The following is a 21689-nucleotide window of genomic DNA, read 5'->3' on the forward strand; positions in this document are numbered from 1 at the left end:
TGATTGGACAATAGAATGATTGCAAATAATGAATTAGACTTGTCAAAACATCTGTGCGTGAAGGGATGGGCAAAAATACATTGAAATGTACTTTAAAATGAAATACCAAATACCTTAATTTTACATGTATCAAAATAAACTAAAAAATACAGCAGCCACAAATGTATCCACATAAAATACTGTATTTTGTATTTTGAAAATACTACAAAATACTTTGATGTGGGAGTATAACATTAGCAAACCTTCTATCAAGGCATATTCAATCAATATTAGTGAAGTAAACAATGATTGACTGCAACAGCGTTTTCCTGAGAATAATTTAGTCAGCTTCTCTGCCACTTCATTCTACTGCTGTACAAACTTTTCTTTCTCTTTCATTTTAGTATAGATTTTGTAGAAATTTCATACAGAGGGTCCTGTTTTGAAGATGATCTCTTTAACCTCTGTAAAAACCATCTAACGCAGATAATGAGCTGGAATATAGTACTATATATCTTCATTGTGTATCCTTCTATTGTGTGATCAGTAAAATTGCCGCCATCTCTTCACAGTATTTTATATAATAAAGTTTGATGTATAAAGACAGAGCTTACTGTGCCAAATATTTGCCAAAAGCTGCATTTGCACTTACACGTGTGAGCCACTTTAGGTTTAGATCCAGATTCCCTCTTAATGACTAGGCCACATTTTTGCCAACTGTGGCCCACATTTGTACTCCATCATTTGGGCCAAATTTACCATTTTCCACATGGACCATATTAGGCTCTCATTCAGATTACGTTTTGCCATAAGTGCCAAATCTTTTCCTTAAATGACCCATACATAAATTAGAATCTTTGGCCACAATTTGTCATTGTACAGGTGGGCCACTTCAGGCTCAGATTTATTTTGTGGGCCGAAAGAATACCACCAGTGGCCCACATTCACATGCTATCTGGGGTGTTTATTACGTAAAAAAAGCAGGGGGGCTGAATTTCTTCCCGCTGTCCTGTGGTAACAACTAATGATGACAGTAAATATCCTAAAGACACCAGCAGCTTTTATACGCTCAGGAGAATCAATTGGTTTAAACTAGCTATTTTACTAATCTACAGAGAGCATACATATGAGATTTTTTCAAGCTACTTTGATATTATTTCATATTCCTCAGTGGCAAACATTGCAGTAAGCCTGTTTGCATTTCCACAGGAGGGGTTTGCATAACTGCAGATGCATACGCTTTACAACAATAGGCAGAAAGACACTCCCTTCCCTTAAAAAAAAGACAACATGATAGGCTGTTTCCCCTGACGACAGTGTAGCCTTAGCAACGGGATGCCCCTCATTTGCATACAGATTTATGGCCACAACGCCTACGGAATGACCAAGTGAAAGCACAACGTCTCCTAACCGAGTAGATCAGAGCTCTTGTTGCTAACAAAGAACATAATAATGCCAACTGAGAATGTCTTAGACTGGACTTTAACAGACATTAGAGTTGAACTCTGCTTTCATCACTCAAAAACTTTCAGGGAAAAATGCAGAACTGGGAACAGAGAAGAATCAAATGGATATAGTATCAAACAATTAGATCACAATGAAAGCCTCATACATTACTACCTATGTATTTATTAAAATAAAAATAATACAAAATATTTTCTTTGCCAATAAATGCTGTAAATATGAATTTTCTATTCATCAGAATTTTTCTTAAAGTTTTCACTGAAATGCTGATTGTATTATTTGTGACACTGAAGACTGAAGTAAAGAGTCAAACAGCTTTTAGGAATCAATAATATTTTTAAATTAATCATTTTAAACTAATTAAATTTCACAATATTTAAAGGGATATTTTCCAAAAATTGAAATTTACTCACTATTTACTGACCCTCAAGTTGTTTTAAACCTTTATGTATTTATTTGTTTCCTCTTGAACCCAAAGTAAGACATTCATAATAATTTTAGAAACATTATTAACAGGTGGTCGCCTCACAGCAAGAAGGTCGCTGGTTCAAGCCTCGGCTGGGTCAGTTAGTGCTGCTGTGTGGAGTTTGCATGTTCTCCCTGCATTCGTGTGGGTTCCCTCCGGGTGCTTTGGTTTCCCCCACAGTCCAAAGACAGGGGGTACAGGTGAATTGGGTATGCTAAACAGTCTGTAGTGTATGAGTTTGAATAGATGTGTGTGGATGTTTCCCAGGGATAGTTTGCAGCTGGAAGGGCATCCGCTGCATAAAAACGTGCTGGATAAGTTGACGGTTCATTCCTCTGTGGCGACCTCAGATTAATAAAGGGACTAAGCCGAAACGAAAATGATGGAATAAATAAATGAATGGATGAACAAATAAATGTATAAATGATTGAATTAATGAATGAAAGAACAAATGAATAAATAAATGAATAAATGAATGTATGAAAGAAAGAAAGAAAGAAAGAAAGAAAGAAAGAAAGAAAGAAAGAAAGAAATGAAAAAATAAATAGATGGATGAGCAAATAAATAAATAGATAAATGAATCCATGTATAAATAAATAAATAAACAATAAATAAATAAACAAACAAATAAATAAATAAATAAATAAATAAATGGATGAATAAATAAATGAATAAATGGATGAATGGATGGATGGATGAACATGCGAATAAATGAACGAATGAACGAACGAATTAGAAAATGAATAAATAAATAAATGAATTAATGGATGTATGAGCAAATAAACAAATAAATGAATGAATGCATGAATAAATAAATAAAAAACAATAAATAAATAAATAATTTAATGAATTAACAAATACATAGATAAATGCATATATAAATGGATGGATGGATGAATAAATGGATAGATAAACAAATAAATAAATAAACAAGCAATCGAATGAACTAACAAAGGAATAAAAAAATGAAAAAAATAAATGAATGGATGGATGAACAAATAAATAGATGAATGGATGAATGAACAAATAGATAAATGCAGTAAAATAAATACATAGATGGATGAATAAATAAACAGATAAATGGATGGAAGGATAAACAAATAAACGTATGAATGAATGAATGAATGAATGAATGAATGAATGAATGAATGAATGGACAAATAAATAAATATAAAATTAAATAAATAAATAAGCAAATAAATAAATAAAGCAGTAGTAGTAGTGGTAGTAATACAGATTATACCTTCTTTTTCTTTGCTGCATCTGATCTCAGTCACTTCCCAAAACAAAAGCCATAAGCGTTCATGAGACGTCCATTTGAGACGCATGTTAATTCTACAAAATGTTGTTCACATCCCCAGAGGTTGATCTGCCACGACCTTTATGCTTTGCAAAGGTTATGCTCTGAACAAATGACACTTTAATCTACTGGCGTCCTCAGAATAGCATCAAGCATATGCCGCCGAAACACTTTATTTATTGACTGCACATTCTCTGCCCTGTTTAGTAAATCCCTACTCTTTCTATTCAGCCGAGCATGAGTTATCATGCTGCAACACTATTCACCAGCCAAGACTGGAATCAGTAATCAGTCTGCACAACTAAAATTACGATGTGCAGGAACTCTGGGCTGTTTCGTAAGATGGTGCAAGACATGGTTTCGATGACTGCTGAGTAAAGCTGCAGATGATCAGAATTAGGGCTGGGCGATATGACAAAAAGCTCATATCATATAAATCATCTCATAATCTGATGAGAATAGAAACAACTCAATCAATTAATAGTTTATGTATTGAACACAGGCCTTCATTCTGCAGTGGCAACCCCTGATAAATAAGGGACTAAGCTGAAGGAAAGTAAATAAATGAATAATGACCGCATGGAAAAGCCTATTTCCTTTTTTGCATTTTAAATGATATACTCAAAAATGTGCTCATTCATATCTGATAATATTTCACACTTTATTTAAAACTCATGGCATTTGATAAAAAAGATATTTCAATATGTACACTTATTATTTGACTTTCAATGTAAGATGTGCAATGTACTAAAGTTATTTATTTATTGTTGTTATTTGTTGTATATTTATTTATTTTTTTTGGTGTTTTTTATAATTTTTTTAAATAATTTTTTTTATAATTTTATTTATTTCCCCCCTCATATGTAAGGAGTTTAATTGTCAGAGAAGGGGTTATTAATAAACAATTAAATGAAAAAAAAAACATATATTTATATATATAGCTCTGTCTGGTTCTTGAATCTTCTGGTCAAATCATTTTTAAATTGGTAAGTGACTTTCTAAGTTGACCTCTCTCTTTTGTATATTGTAGCACTGTATTTATTCCATAGTAATTTATTCCATAGTGTTCAGCCTTTCATTCGTAAAATGCCTCCCACCACTGCTGATATATAGCCACATCGCACTGCTACAAGTGTGATATATATATATATATATATATATATATATATATATATATATATATATATATATATATATATATATATATATATATATATATATATATATATATATATATATATTTTTTTTTATTTATATATAAATATTTATTTATATAAAGACGTAAAATATTAAATAAATATGCCTAACTTTTAAAATATTTTTCAAAAACGAATGATAACAGGTCCGACATTAAAAAATACAGCTAATAAAACGCTAATTGTAAACATTGTACTTTCAAGATTAAACATGTTTCACGATGATGATATTTATGTTCCTGTGTACATCCTCATAATGGCGGGTTATACTGTGCTCACATAAATTATGAAAAAAATATTTTTACAAACAGTGTATTTTGTAATTTAGTGACAAAATATATGATAAAACATTATATATTGATAGCTTTTTTGTTTTGTCCACACAATACACAGTTGAGGTCAAAATTATTAAACCATTTAAACTATTTAAAAAATAAAAGATTGTTTTCAACACAATTTTAAACATAATGGTTTTATAATAGTACAAGTCTTTGGACAACAGTGGTTTGTTCTGTAAAAAAATTAAACAAATAAATAACTAAATAAATAAATAACTTAATAAATAAACAGACAAACAAACAATCAAATAAATAAAACCTTAAAAAATAAAAAAAATGTCTTATTTTATTCCAGGCAAACTAAAATAAATAAGACTTTCCAAAGAAGAAAAAAAAATAAATTCCATTGAAATTCATTTGTCTGTTAAACATGATATGAAAACTATTAGAAAAAGAATACAAACTCCACAGAAGTGCTACTAATTTCGACTTCAACTGTATATCATCATAATGCACAGCCCTAACCAGAATGACTCTCTGTATTCACTAAAACATAATGACAAACTATTCTCTCCAACCTTTTTCCATTCATTTGTCTGTGCTAATCACGAACGCTGCCTTTCCATTGTCAGTTCTGCCATTTCAGTGTAATTCGCACATAAAACGGCATACAGCGCTAGGATCCGCTGCACAAACTCCACTCCCTTGTTTTGCTAAAGCTATTAAGGATTACATCAAAGCCTTGCGAGGGGATTTTCATATATTTACTAAAATAATACCCAGATTTATTTGACTCTAATCCTTTGGTTTTTTGCGATATTGATTTAACATATATGGCTTAGCAAATTGGAACTGATTTTTCCTCTCCCTCTGTAAACTCTAGAAACACATTTACAATATATGAAAGTCGGCCAAGTTTTTTTTCTAGAGAGTTGAAATGGTCAGATTTGAACTACACTACCTGGCAAAAGTCCTGTCGTTGATCCCAGGTGTAAGAGCAACAAATAATAACTTGACTTTTAGTTGATCATTTGGAAAAGTGGTAGAAGGTTCCTGCACGGACCCAAGATTCTTACAGAAATCAGTTACGTTTGGTGAAGGACAAATCATGGTTAGGGTTACATTCAGTATGGGGGTGTGCGAGAGTTCTGCAGAGCGCATGGCAACATTAACAGCCTGAGGTATCAAGACATTTGTGCTGCCCATTGCATTACAAACTATATATGAGAGGGCAAATTTTTCAGCAGGATAGTGCTCCTTCTCATACTTCAGCCACCACATCAAAGTTCCTAAAAGCAAGGAAGGTCAAGGTGCTACAGGATTGGTCAGACCAGTCACCAGACATGAACATTATTGAGCATGCCTGGGTTTAGATGAAGGAGGAGGCATTGAAGATAAATCTAAAGCATCTTGATGACCTCTGGGAGTCCTGCAAGAACACTTTCTTAGCCATTCCAGATTACTATATTAATCAGTTATTTGAGCCATTGCAGTGATGTATGGAGGCAGTCCTCCAAGCTCATGGGAGTCATACACAAAATTAATTCTTTTTCCAGTGCACCATGACTTCATATTCTATACTGTATATTATTTCTGTTAAGTGACAAGACTTTTGTCTAAGCAAAGTCAGACCTTACTGTCCTAATGAAATATTTAAAAATCAAGTCATGATCATATTTTATTTAGGTAAAACACACATAATCTAGAGGGCTTTGCCATTTATATAAGCCACTTCTGATGCCAAATGATCACCTAGACATCAAGTTATTATTTGTTGTTCCTAAAACTTGAATAGGCAGCAAGACTTTTGTCAGGTAGCGTACTGTATATTACATGTGGGATTCTCTACAAAGTGACTATGGTTTGATTTATTTATGGCCGGTTGGAGCAGACCGTTATCACCTATAAGCAGTGCATGCTATTTTGCAAAAAAAAAAAAAAATAAATAAATATTGCGTTAGCTGTTTGAGCCAAGTTTTTTTTATATCCTAAGTGGGTCTTAAAATAATGGAGTGGAATAAAACTCCTCCTTCAATCTCCATTTAAATAAACCTCTGATTGTCCTCTAGGATTGGGCGGTAGAACAGTCAAACTTTTGATTTCTATGATTGTTAGGAGCAATCACACACACATACGATTGTGATGGAGACTGCAGTTGGTTTTTCTTAAGTGCTATACTGTATGTCTGTGTCATAAAAGCCTTAGATTTTATTGACTTAGAAAAACAAGATTTATTTAATTTTTTATCTTGCATTTTGATTGACAGAAAACACCCATTAAAAAATTTAATTGTAACATGTTTTGGACACATGGAGGCTTATTTAGAACCAGAAATCTTATTTAAGGATCTCTGAGCCCCTAAGAAAATATTTGTCATTTACAAGTTTCATATTGTGGATTTAAAACAACATTATTTATCCATATGAAACCATAGACTACAAAAGTTCTTACAATTCTAATGTTGCACATGTATAATTTAAGCTTTTGGAATAAAATAGAATAAAATAAAACAAGATAAAATAAAATAAAATAAAATAAAATAAAATAAAATAAAATAAAATAAAACTTTATTTATTCATTCATTCATTCATTAATTTTTAAAATTATATTTTAGTCCAATGTTCTTTTTCTTTCTGAACCCTCAGATTTTCTTATAGCTGTTTCTTCATCAAATAGTGTACTACAATTGCAAAGTATACAGTAAATTAACATTTATTTATTCAGCTTTTAGAAAATGTATGCATCTCAATTAGGGTTATTTAACAAAATATTGATTTCTTAGCACATTTGATGTTAAGACATTGATAGGGTGTTGTCTAAAATTGAACAAAAACTTATGTAATTTTTTTATTTAAAAAAAAAAAACAACAACTCTAAATGACAAAATATGTCATTTTAAATTTGGTAGAAATATAATCAGCAGCTTTCAGAAAAAAGAATAAACATATTATGTATAATGTGTACATACACTGCCTGACAAAGGTCTTGTCGCTTATCCAAGTTTTAGGAACAACAAATAATAATTTGACTTCTAGTTGATCATTTTGGTATCAGAAGAGGCTTATATGAAAGGCAAAATTTTTAATTATTGATTTTTAATTATTTCATTAGGACAGTAAGGTCTGACTTTGCTTAGACCAAAGTCTTGTCATTTATCAGAAATACTTTACAGTATACAGTAGAATATAAAATCATGGTGCACTGGAAAAATAATTAATATTGTGTATGACTCCCATGAGCTTGGAGGACTGCATTCATACATCTCTACAATGACTCAAATAACTTATTAATAAAGTCATCTGGAATGGCAAAGAAAGTGTTCCTGCAGGACTCCCAGAGTTTATTAAGATGCTTTAGATTCATCTTCAGAGCCTTCTCCTTCATCTTACCCTGGACATGCTCAATAATGTTCATTTCTGGACTGGCTAATCCTGGAGCACCTTGACCTTCTTTGCTTTCAGGAGCTTTGATGTGGAGGCTATAGTATGAGAAGGAGTGCTATCCTGCTGAAGAACTTGCCCTCTCCTGTAGTTTGTAATGTAATGGGCAGCACAAATGTCTTGATACCTCAGGCTCTTAATGTTACCATCCACTCTGCAGATCTCTCGCACTCCACTATGCTAAATGTAACCCTAAACCATGATTTTTCCTTCACCAAACTTGACTGATTTGTGTGAAAATCTTTGGTTCATGCGGGTTCCAATAGGTCTTCTGTAGTTTTTGTGATGATTGGGATGCAGTTCAACACATGATTTATTGGAGAAAACGACCATCTGCCACTTTTCCAAATGATCAACTAGAAGTCAAGCTATTATTTGTTGCTTTTCCAACTGGGATCGATGAAAAGACTTTTGTCAGGTAGTGTATGTATAGTAACATTTGCATCAGTCCTTCAACACATACTGTACTGTACAATATACAGTGTTTTAATTTTAAAAAGGCCATAGCTAAGGTAATCTTTACCATGTTTACTCTCAGTATATTTGTCACATCAGCTCATGTGCGAAAAGTAGAAGACTGCCTAAAGTCAAAGTGAAACAGGCTACTTTTTCATACAACTGACCCTACACACAACTTATTAACAGAGTTAATAATATTCTCTAATTAATAACTTAATTATAGTGAGACATATACTAGTTGCTTCACAAGTATACTGTATAACACACTGACCTCTCTCCGCATGGCACAATGCACAGTGATGATGACGAATCCCTGGACGGAGTCAAAGACCGCGAAGAGCACCTGAAAGAGGGTCGAGCGGCGATCTGTGATGGCCAGAACAGCTGACATCCATGTGAGGGCCAGCAGAGGGAGAACCACACAAGAGCTCCATAAAGATGCCCTGAACAGAGAAAGAGCACAAAGCAAATGCAAAGATCATCCTCCATGCAGAGAGGTGGCGAAAAACAACACTGAACCTGGATCAGCCATTAAGAGCAAATATTATTGCGATTACAGCTGAGCGATGAAAGCACTGAGAGGGTTTAGAAACCAGCACTACAGCACAGGCATTTAACTGAGTGTCAGCACAGCGTAGATGACTGATGATAAATAAAGTATATTGATATTATTAATTAAGTATAAATCATTTATACTTGATGAGTCATTGCATTCACTTCAAACCTGAAAGCCCACATGTTGTGGTTGCTGAATGTTTTGAATATGGAACGTGCTGAGTAAGAGAGAATGCTTAGGTGATATTTAAAAATGTTTATTCAAAGTGTCACATTTAAGAATGCATATAATATTACTGTTAAAAAAAAAAAACGTGTCTATGTAATGATGTTTAAAAAACAAAGTTTATGTGAGACAGAATTATAATAGTTAAACTTATGAGCTATGTTTGTGTTTGTTACTTGAAATAAAACTATTACATTTTTCATTTTTTATTTTAGGAGACATGCCTGTTTTTCAATTAATGCAACCTAAAAATAAACAAATTAATAAATAATAAAAAAATATTAATAATAAATAATAATAAAATATAAAAATAATAATAACAATAACAAACTGACATTTAACAAAATATATGAAAAATGAAAAACACGATAAATTTCTAAAACTTAAAGTAAAAAATCTAAATAAAACAAATTTTAAATAAAAAAATATAAAAACGTAACTTTATGCAATACTAAAATAAATTATTTTGCAATACTAATTAATTATTATTATTATTATTATTATTATTATTATTATTATTATTATTATTATTATTATTGTTGTTGTTGTTGTTGTTTATTTATTTTTAATTTTTTTGCAAGGTTATTTCTCATAACTTAATTATTAATATTAAACTATTGCTTTTTGAATTGTGAATATATATTGTATTTTGATCTATATGATAAGCTATATTTTATGTGATACCTAGGCTTTTTTTGTTTCACAGTTTTGAGAAAACAACCAGTATTGATATAAACTCAGAATCGCAAAAGATAAAAATGCAATTTTGTTGAGAAGAAATACGAAAAAAAAAAATTTAGATCTCAAAAATCTGAGAAATTGCAAGAAAAGTTAACAAAAATAAGACAATTATGAAAAAACGTACAACTAATAATAATAAAAGTGATGATAATAATAATATTAATAAAAATATTATTATTATTAATAATAATAATAAAAGTGATGATAATAATAATAATAATAATAATAATAATAATAATAAATTAACAATAATAATAATAATAATAATAATAATAATAATAATAATAATTTAATAATAATAATAATAATAATAATAATAATAATAATAATAATATTAAAATAATAATACTAATACTACTACTACTACTAATAATAATAATAATCTTTTTTTCTTTTCTTCAATAAGCAGACATATGGTCAGTCAATCTATTTAGAACGCACTCTGTGTTTGTTTGTAAAACAGATAAATAATTGCTGTTTGTAATGCTGCGCATTCATGCTAACACACCCTGACATGTTAACATCACGCTGCTAATCCTACAGGAGTGTTTTGGTTCTGCATCTCGCAGAGCTACTTAGGTAAATATCAGGTGTCAGTAAAGAGTGTCCGCTTGAGCTCAGGTTTCACCACAGCTGGCCACCCATTTAAACATCTTCACGCTGCCCTGACTCAGTCTCCTGCATGTGGCTGCGACGGGACAAACGTAAGCAATGAGACAGAGAGGAAGAGATTTGCTCATATGCAAATCTACAGTGGCCTCCACTAATATTGTTAAAAAATGATGTACTATCATCATTGCAATGAAAAAAATTAATCATTTATTAGAAAACGAATTATTAAAACTATAATGTCTTATAAATCTGATATCTCATATTTATGTAAGATTTATATAAATCCCATAAAATTATATCAATTCTTATATATTGACCATTTCAATGTGGTCATGTCATTGGTCTATGAACATTTCCTGCTTGTTGTCAAACTATTTCATAACTGTAACAATTTTGTTTAGCAATTTAATGATAACTTTACATTAAAACATCTGCCATAGGATTATTTAATAATATGTGAAGTTTTTTTATCGTTGGAAGCTATAGAAATTACAAATTTAAAACAGGAAATATATTAGGATCATTGGTGTTGTTTACAAACAAAATTGTCTATATGTAAAGCAAAAAAACATACTTTTTTTCCACAGCCTTATTATTTCCTATATACCATGGGTTGTAATATTAGTGAAAGGCACTGCACCATATGAGTTCTCATGCTCATATAAGAACAATGCAGAAATGCAGGAAGACAATGTAAAATAGCATAACTCAAATCTCAAATTCAATGTCCTCCGCTGACTAACTGTGGAAAGAAAGATGGAGCTGAAACTGGTGGAAATGATGAAATTGGTGGGATCGTGTGAACATGGTTTTCCCAAACTTCCTTCAGGAAGTCCTCTTCATTAATTTCTATGATTGAAGTTGCAATGCGCCACACACACATGCCCCATATTTATACTCGGATAGCAGAGACAAGGAAAAAAAAAAAGCAGACAGCGAGAATGAGATGGGGGAAAAACATGACAAAGAGAAAGAGAAACAGAGAAGCAATATCATTCATTTCATTATCATTTCAATAACACGACTCCCTCCAGCAAATAGCGGAGACAAGTCCAATTTAACCAAAGCCAAAAGAATCAGAGGTGGCCCTTGATCCACACGCTGATTCTTTACCTCTTCTAAAAGAGCACACACCTCCGTCTTTGTGTGTGTTTGTGTTTGTTTGTGTGTGTGTGTGTGTGTGTTTGCCATGGTAATCAATAAAACAATACATTTGGTTATGAACAATTAAAATAAGCTAAAAAAAAAACTAGCTTTAAAGTAAACAATATTTTAAAAGCCCTATATTTTGGATATCACTTTTAGTTAAAAAAAAAAAAAACATGTATATAAAGTGTATTTTGTATTCCAAATACTTAGAAAAACAAACAAATAACAAATCAAAATGAAGTGTATTTTTCTTTAAATAAAGCTAAATTACCTAATAGTGGGCTGAGTAAAATATTCTGAATTCAAACCAAAAACAACATTATTTTATGTATACCCCACTGGCAGATAATTTAGCTTAAGAAATGCAGTCAATTGGCAAAAAAAATTAAAATAATAAAATAAAAAATGCAAATGCAAGTTTTGTCAATCAAGAGGACAATGCAGAATACAGATGTAAATTTATTCAATTACATGTTTTAAGCTTGTGTTAAAACACTTGCCAAGGTAGTTGACAGCGTTTTTGTACACTCTCAGAAATAATGGTAAAAAGTTGTCACTGGGGCATTGGTACGTTTGTACCCCCAAGGCACACATTAGTATCTTAAAGGTACAATAGTATATCTTGTGGTACCTATATATGAAGGATGAAACCTGCAAAAACAATAAATAAATATGCAAATAAATAAATAAATATATAAAAATCTACAAATTCATGCATAAATAAAACAATAAATAAATAAATATGCAAATAAATAAATAAATATATTAAAATCTACAAATTCCTGTATATATATATATATATATATATATATATATATATATATATATATATATATATATATATATATATATATATATATATATATATAAATAGATAGTGTGGGCAGATTGATAATTAAATAAATTACATAAATGTTGGCGGAATAAGAAAATAAGAAAATGCTAAACTCAAAATTGATTTTCCCCCTTTCAAACGTTTAATCACTTTTGAATGAAGTTCCGTATTTACTGCTCCTCAGCTCAACATGCTTTGCATATTTATTTATTTATTGTTTTATTTATGTAGGAATTTGTGGATTTATTAATTAATTTATCTATTTATTTGCATATTTATTTTGTATTGGAGTTTTGTCCTCCATACCTTTATGACATTAATACCTTAAGCATTTAATGTCTTAGGTTATGTCTTGGTTATATCTTTATTGATCTGCATTTTTTTAAAATAATAATAAAATCAAATAAAAGTAAGATCAAATCAAATAAAACCAAAAAAAAAAAAAAAAAAGACTAAATAAATAGTTAGATAACTAGTTAGACAGACAGACAGACATAGGTATGAAGCTGAGATAGGAAGATAGACTAAATAAATAAATAAATAATAAATAAATAAATAAATAAATAAATAAATAAATACATATACAAACAAACATATAAATAAACAAATAAACAAATAAACAAACAAACAAATAAATAAATAAATAAATATGTAGTTGTAGTATGTATATTTGTAGTGTGTCGACAGGAGGGAGGCTCTTTGAAGAGTTTCTGTTTCTTACTGTCAGTGTTGAGAGGCTGCAGAAAGAGAGATAGAGCAAAAGAGAAAAAGAAAAAAGAAAGAAAATGGAGAAAGAGAAAGAAAGAGGCAAAGAGAGAATATGGAATGAGACTAACATGGCGCTGCTGGCGGTAGAGCTGGACAGGGCAGTACTGGAGATCACCCCACACTTGGAGCATTTCAGGAGCAGCCTGCTACGCGCTTCCAGCGGTGGACTTCAGGACCCAGTACACACACACACACACACATATATATATATTCACATGGGGAAAAGGTGGACGTGACACACAGAAGTTGGAAAGTAGGAAGGAATATCAATTTTAAAAAATGTCACTCATAAAATATCCATCCATACACCCACAAATGGCACAGAGGCATAAGGTTTGAATGCAGATCGGAAGGGAGCGGCAAATGGAAGAGTCGGACGACAAAACAAGTACATAAGGAAAAAGGGAACACAAAATAGAGAGGGAAAAAAAGAGAGAGAAAGAAAAAATTAAGTAATGCAAGAGAACGGCATCAAGCAATGAACAACAGCAATGGCAGAGAAATCTGTAATGAATGTCACAGCGTGAAAGTAGCTTGCGTTTGCATGTGTGTGTGTGTGTGTGTGAGAGAGACAATGATGGCAGGAGAATGAGAAAATGGAGAGAAGCACAGTAGAATGCAAGCACAGATCATTAACAATGAGCAGATGAGGCAGATGGGAGCTGCAAAGACTAACCTACTTCAGCTGCTCACTGAAGTGTGTGTGTGTGTTATAGTATTTGTGTGTGAAAACAGGAAAAAGACTGATGCAGAGAGGAGAGCTACACTCCCACACACAAGCACACACACAGAAGCACACACCTGATACTGCTTTTGACTCCTGATTTGTGTAAGCAATGTTAAAAAGCAGATCAGTGTGTCCAGGTTGGTCTCCCACAGGTCATTAACCAGGAAGTTCAGTTTTTAATGAAGCCCTTTACAAACCCCCTCGGCTTTATAAGGTCTTTATAAGGTCTAGGGTGTAAAAGCACTAACAATTGCCTAATGTTTGTGTGAATGTGTAAATACAAATGTATTTTATCATGGTCCATTGGGATATTTTCGTATTTTTAAATAATGATTTATTTATTTTTTTTTTTATCAGGGAAGATTACACAAAAAACACAAAACAAAAATTTAAACAAAACAACACAAAAAATGAAAACAATACAATAAATTTTAACAAACCAAAACTATAAATAAAAACAAAAACATTTTTTTTTGTATATATACAGTTGAAGTCAAAATTATTAGCCCCCCTGAATTATTAGACCACTTGTTTATTTTTTCCCTAATTTTTTTTTTAACGGAGAGCAGATTTTTTTTAACACTATTCTAAACACAACAGTTTTAGTAACTAATTTCGGTCCCACTTTATATTAAGTGTCCTTAACTACTATGTACTTACATTAAAAAATAAATACAATGTACTTACTGTGTTTATAATGTATTTGAGAACACTTGTAGTGCTTTTGAGTTGGGATAGAGGTTGGGTTATGAACAGGTTTGGTGCTATGGGTAGGTTTAAGGGTGGGTTAAGGTGTTAGGGATGGTCAACAGTGTATTTACAAATGTAATTACAAAAGTTAATTACAGATGTAGTTACATACATATATTTAATCAAGCATAAGTACACAGTAAATACATGTATTTACACAATAAGTACATTGTAGCAAACTATTAAATCCTGTGTAAGTACATATTAGTTAAGGCCACTTAATATAAAGTGGGACCCTAATTTCTAATAACTGATTTATTTTATCCTCGACTTGATGAAAGTAAATCATATTTGAATAGATATTTTCAACATACTTCTATACAGCTTAAATTGACATTTAAAGGCTTAACTAGGTTAATTAAGTTAACTAGGCAGGTTAGGGTAATTAGGCAAGACATTGTATAATTATGGTTCGTTCTGTAGACGGTCGAGTAAAAATATAGCTTAAAGCGGCTAATAATTTTGTCCCTATAATAGTATTCTAAAAAATTAAAAACTGCTTTTATTCTAGCTGAAATGAAACAAATAAGACTTCATCCAGAAGAAAAAAGATTATCAGACATACTGTGAAAATGTCCTTGCTCTGTTAAACATCATTTGGGAAATATTTAAAAACGAAGAAAAAAGTTCATAGGGGGCTAATAATTCACATTAGGGAAGACTGTGAACGAAACAAAAAAAACAAAACAAAACAAAACAAAACAAAACAAAACAAAACAAAACAAAACAAAACAAAACAAAACAAAACAAAACAAAACAAAACAAAACAAAACAAAACAAAACAAAGCAAAAAAAACTAAACTAAACTAAACTAAACTAAACTAAACTAAACTAAACTAAACTAAACTAAACTAAACTAAACTAGATAACCTAAGCTAAGCTAAAAAAAAGCAATAAATTAAAACAAAACTAAACTTTTTTTCAATTTATACCCAAACCATATGAAACAACACAAAACAACAATTAAAATGATAAATTAAAAAAAAAAAAATTATGACAAATGGCACTTGTGTTCAACATAAACTCTTTGAAAGTGTAGATATTTTAAAAACAAGACTAAGATATGGAAACATATATATATAATAACATATTTCAATTCATCAGCATCTTCTTTGTAATCATCTATGACATTTACTGTACTAACAATTTGAAAACCAATACCAATTATCAAAACTAATTTGTGAGTTGCAAATTGTCAGGCTTGTGACAAAAATGTTATCGAAATAAACAAAAGTGCCTCACAAAACAAGATGCAAGCCCTTGTATAATTACACTGACCTATCATGGCTGTTGCAGTTCAAGTGAAATGAGAAAACAAAGTGTCAAGTGCATTTACTGTAGATCTGTGTAAGTTGCACAATTTATATTTTATTACAATTAGATAAGATTTAGATTAGATAACACTAAAAAAGACACAACAAAGTTCAGAAACAATGAAGAGATTCATTTTTCAGCTTCTCTGATTATTAGTGGGCATTTCTGCATAACTTGTGCCATTAAAAATAAATGCTCCTAGAGATGCAGAGGAGCACTATTAAATTAAATTATTAAACTATTACTTCATTCATTGTCCTTTGAGTGCCTTTATTCATCAGTAGTCGCCACAGCGGAATGAACCGCCAACTTATCCAGCATACGTTTTACACAGCCAATGCCCTTCCAGCTGCAACCCAGTACTGGGAAACACCCATACACACTCATTCAAACATATACACTACAACCAATATAGGTTATTCAATTCACATATAGCGCATGTCTTTTGAATGTGGGGGAAACCAGAGCACCTGGAGGAAACCCACATCAACACAGGGAGAACATGCAAACTCCACACAGAAATGGCAACTGGCTCAGCCGGGACTCAAACCAGCAAATTTCTTGCTGTGAGGCGACAGTGCTAACCACTGAGCCACCGTGTCACCTTCAAGGGACTAATTAAAACTATTTAAAACACACACACACACACGCACGCACGCACACACACACACACACACACACACACACACACACACACACACACACACACACACACACACACACACAAAGTTGGGTAAAAATGTGCTCAGGACATCAGAAATATGGATATGAGGGGCACCTGGGGTCAGAAACTAACAAAGTGGACTTGACACATTAATTAACACTCCCAAACATAAAAATATGCATAAAACCAAATTTTGTTTAGCATAAAAAGTGACTGTTTTATGAAATGTGAATTAAAAAAGAAGTATATACAGTTAAAGTCAAACTGATTAGCCCTCCTGTCAAATTTGTTTTCGTGACTGTCTACAGAACAAACCATCATTATACAATAACTTCCCTAATTACCCTAACCTTAACCTAATTAAGCTTTTAAATGTCACTTTAAGCTGTATAGTAGTGTCTTGAAAAATATCTAGTCAAATATTATCTACTGTCATCATAGCAAAGATAAAATCAATCAGTTATTAGAAATGAGTTATTAAAACTATTATGTTTGTTTAAAAATGTGTTGAAAAAAATATTCTCTCTGTTAAACGGAAATGAGGGAAAAAGATAAACAGGGGTTCTAATAATTTAGGGGGGCTAATAATTCTGACTTCAACTGTATGTGACATGCAGCATGAATATGGAAATGAATTAGACTGGATTTCAACACTAGCACATTTTATTTTATGTACAAGCCACAAGCTGAAAAATCCATAGTTAGCCATTGCAGCTCCCATTATACATTGATCTCGCTTGAACATAAACATTACAGGAAAAGAAAAGTGAGGGGGGAAAGACAAATCAATTAGAAGAAAATTGCAGAATGTACTCTTTGCCTGGAGGGATTACAAATATCCAGTCATTAAATTAGTTCAGATCTCTGATTAGCTCCTCATTCAATTAGTAAGACCCACTGTTTCCTGCCAAGACACCGGCCGTGGTGGTCCACCGAAAGCAATGCCACAGATCTAAATGACCATTTGTGTGCATGCATTCAAATCGGGGAAGTACTTGGTTGCTATTAGATGCACTCATTTAGCTCGTTCATGGTGGACATTAAGGAAGTTCTCATGCTTTCAACTTAGTGTTGGTGAAAAATGTGCTTATGCATAACAGTGAGCTCATTTTAACCCTCATAACGCATTCAGAATCGCAACCAGGGGTCATTTGTACACATAATAATATACAAACGACGTGGAGATAATTGTTTGTAGCCTTCCATTTAAAGAAAGAAAAACTACAGTCTTCGCTGAAATAACTTGAAACAGTAAAGAAAAGTAATGGTTAAGTAAAATGACTGAAAATAAATGAATGAAAGAGTACTAATGATTTCATCCACATCTGTATATTAGGAATATTTTAATATTGTTTATTAAAGCTATGCTGTATCGGATCAATAACTTCTCATTATTGAGTAGATGTGTAAACATTTTCTTTTTAATATGTATGAATTAAATTCTGATGAGACATGTTATTTAAATATGTCACTGTGTAATTTTTATGTGGACATTAAAATGTTAGAATTAGCTCTATTAACCCTGCAAATCTTATTTGAAAGAAAAAACAACACCAAAAAATATAAATATCACTCTTAAACATTTTTAAAAAGAAAGCTTATTTTGTTTACTCGAATATACATTTACTTTCAGGTACAAAAAAATGTATAAATATATAAAAAAATCTTCAATTCATTGTTAATAGGTATATGTAAAACCTATAAATATACATTTCTGTCTGGTTCTTGAAGCTGATTGGCTGATAGCGGTGCAATGTTCTGCAATATCAGCACTCTTAAAGCTCTTCACCCTTGTGTATTACTCCACCCACATGACATGCAGAGGAATAAGCTCACAACAGTTTGACAAATATTGCTGCTGTTGGACAACATAATGTACTTTTGAAACTTTTTTAGACAAGCGTGTAGTTTAGTTTTAAGGTTGGTGCCTGTTTTAAAAAAATTTATAATTTCGCTTCATATCAACACGTTGGCGGCCATCAGCATAGCAAAAAAAATAAATAAAAAATTGATTCACTTTACGCCACAAGATGGCAACAGAGACAGCATAATAATTACTTAGGGAGAAAAAGTCAGCATACATTTCAAACTACAGCTGAACAATTAATTTTAGAAAAGGTAAAAGACATTCTAAGTCGATCTCTCTTTTGCATTTTGTAGTGTTGTATTTATAACATAGTAATCTGTAGTGTTTGCTTTGCTCAGGCTTTTTCAGTGTTAATTGATGTAATCTCCCAATTGCAGCAGAGAAATACTGGGAAATCTCTATAGACTGATGGCATTTCATGCTGTTCAGCCTTATAATCTTAAAATGTGAGCAAAATCAGCTGTTTTGTCATCACTTTAGATGTTACGCTAGAGAATCATTCAAATACTAGTTCTAAAGTGATGTTTGTGAAGCAGCAACAGTTTCTGCTGTTCTGAGCGTCATCTGCAGATTTGAATGGTGATACAAAAGTGTTTTTAGATTCTCCGTGTTTGAATGTCTTTCTTGTATACACAATTGTGCCATCAAACTGTTTTTATATATGCAATATCACACTAGTAGCAGTGCAAAATGGCTGTATATTGTCACTGGTGGGACAATGCAGGTACCTCCGACCAGTACCGATATACAACCAAATTGCACTGCTAGTCATGTAATATTGCTCATAAATAATGCAATGGTTTGTCAATAAACATACGTACAATTTACAATTATGTATAACTTTTGAGATGATATGATATGAAAGATAATATATGCATACACAAACACACACAGTTAAAGTCAGAATTATTAGCTCCCCCTGAATTATTAGCCCCATTGTTTATTTTTCCCCAATTTCTGTTTAACGGAGAGGAGATTTTTTCAACACATTTCTAAACATAATATTTTTATGATATCAACTCATTTCTAATAATGATTTATTTTATCTTTGCCATGATGACAGTATATAGTATTTGACCAGATATTTTTAAGACATTTCTATACAGCTTAAAGTGACATTTAAGGGCTTAACTAGGTTAATTAGGTTAACTAGGCAGGTTAGGGTAATTAGGCAAGTTATTGTATAATGATGGTTTGTTCTGTAGACTATCAAGAAAAAATATATAGCTTAAAGGGGCTAAATATTTTTATCTTAAAATGGTTCTTAAAAAATGTAAAACTCCTTTCATTCTGGCCGAAATAAAACAAATAAGACTTTCTCCAAAAGAATGAATATTATCAGACATGCTGTGAAAATGTCCTTGCTCTGTTAAACATTATTTGGGAAATATTTAAAAAAGAAAAAAAAAATCAAAGGGGGCTAATAATTCTGTCTTCAACGGTATATTTCTAAATTTAGAAATACATTTATTTATGTTTTTATTTATCTTATTACCTGAAACGCAATGTATATTCAAGTAAAATAAATTAGATTTGTTAAAAAAACAATATTATTGAATGATACTACAACTAATACCAAATTACAATCGTACATATTTTCACAATAGTGTTATTCTTCATGTGAATACTGAGTCTCCGAGCATTTGCTAAAGCTTGTTTCGTAACAAAACAAAATTTTAGTAAAAGGCACCCAGATGCATTACGGGGGTTAAAAATTGCACTCATCTCTGTAAAAAAACTGTATATTACTGATGGAGCTCAGTAAAAAAAGTGCTCTAGAAGTTTGCAGGTACTTTATTGCCGATTCACTGAGCGGAATGGGAATATTCAATCTCTCTGAGCAGTTTAGCCTCTTGTTTGAGGTGAGGGATGTGGCGGTCCACTCATTAACACAAGTGTTTAATGGATCACTCTGCTTTGTGTCCAATCAAACAAAGGCAAAACAGAACAAGCGTTTTAAAAGCACAAGGGCTCCTTGATCCTGTCAGTATGTGCAGCAACATGAACAATGAATATACACTTAGCTAATGACAGAGCTATCAGAAGACTAGCCCGAGGTTAGCAGGCCAGCAAATCAATACAAGTCCATTAATGAAGCTGTCATATCTTGGCTTTCAGTCTGATGTTTTTCAACTTTTAGTGGTATTGTGTGCGTGTGTGTGCATGTGTGTGTGTGTGAAAGAGAGAGAGCATGAGCAATTTATTTCGGCAAAACATTTGACAGGATATTTTAAAACCTTCAACAGGCCAGTGGTAAATGAGTGACTGGGTGCAAATCCAGAAATAAATGAGTATCATAGAGCCGCTACTTTGACCTTCACTTACCCTGCTCTCTGCTTTTTGGACTTGTCTGAGATGCCGTCTCTAGACATGAGCTTGTTGAAGACCACGATTCCTATCAGCATGTTTACCTGCAACAACAAGACACAAGTAGAGTTATTTAGATTGCTGGTCTCTTTCTGATTTATTTAAGGAGGATTATGCTGGTTATGTTAAAGTCAGGATCTTGTTCAGCTGTTAAGCACATTTTAAGATGGTTGGGCATAAAAATGAGTTTGGTGTTTAAAATTTGAATGCAGTGTTGCTCATTTAACCAGTTGTTAACAGGGTTGTGAATCTGAGAGTATCCTTAGAATTTCAAAAGTAGCAAGCAAAATGCAGAACAGTACTTTGAATTTGAATGAGTCGAAAAACTATTTTAAACAAAAGAAATTCATTCAACTATTTAGTAATCAGACAGAGAAATAGACAGAGGTAAAGAGAGATGAACCAAAAGACAGGCAGACAGACAGATACATTGATAGCTACAGTGACAGACAGAAAGACAAGACAGACAAGATAGACAGACAGACAGACAAACAGACAGACAAACTAATAATCAATTGGACAGACAGACAGA

General features: G+C 31.8%; 1 protein-coding gene across 50 annotated transcripts in view; it reads right to left on the reverse strand.

The window, feature by feature from the left end:
* The window catches only part of adgrb2 (adhesion G protein-coupled receptor B2), a 550430-nt gene that overhangs the window by 48512 nt on the left and 480229 nt on the right, over nt 1–21689 (reverse strand). For 37 of the 50 annotated variants that reach the window (XR_012395197.1, XR_012395196.1, XM_073931885.1 and 34 more), the window contains 3 exons: nt 21116–21201; nt 13537–13635; nt 8854–9025 (listed from right to left, as the gene is read on the reverse strand). Coding sequence is in view for 48 of the 50 variants with exons in the window: in XM_073931885.1 (XP_073787986.1) it covers nt 8854–9025; nt 13537–13635; nt 21116–21201 (357 nt within the window). In the remaining 2 variants the exon portion in view is untranslated. The remainder of the gene's footprint in view (nt 1–8853; nt 9026–13536; nt 13636–21115; nt 21202–21689) is intronic. The other 13 variants (XM_073931881.1, XM_073931867.1, XM_073931880.1 and 10 more) reach the window with 1 other exon arrangement.

Source organism: Danio rerio, chromosome 19 (genome assembly GCF_049306965.1).
Source record: "Danio rerio strain Tuebingen ecotype United States chromosome 19, GRCz12tu, whole genome shotgun sequence".
NCBI lineage: Eukaryota > Metazoa > Chordata > Actinopteri > Cypriniformes > Danionidae > Danio > Danio rerio.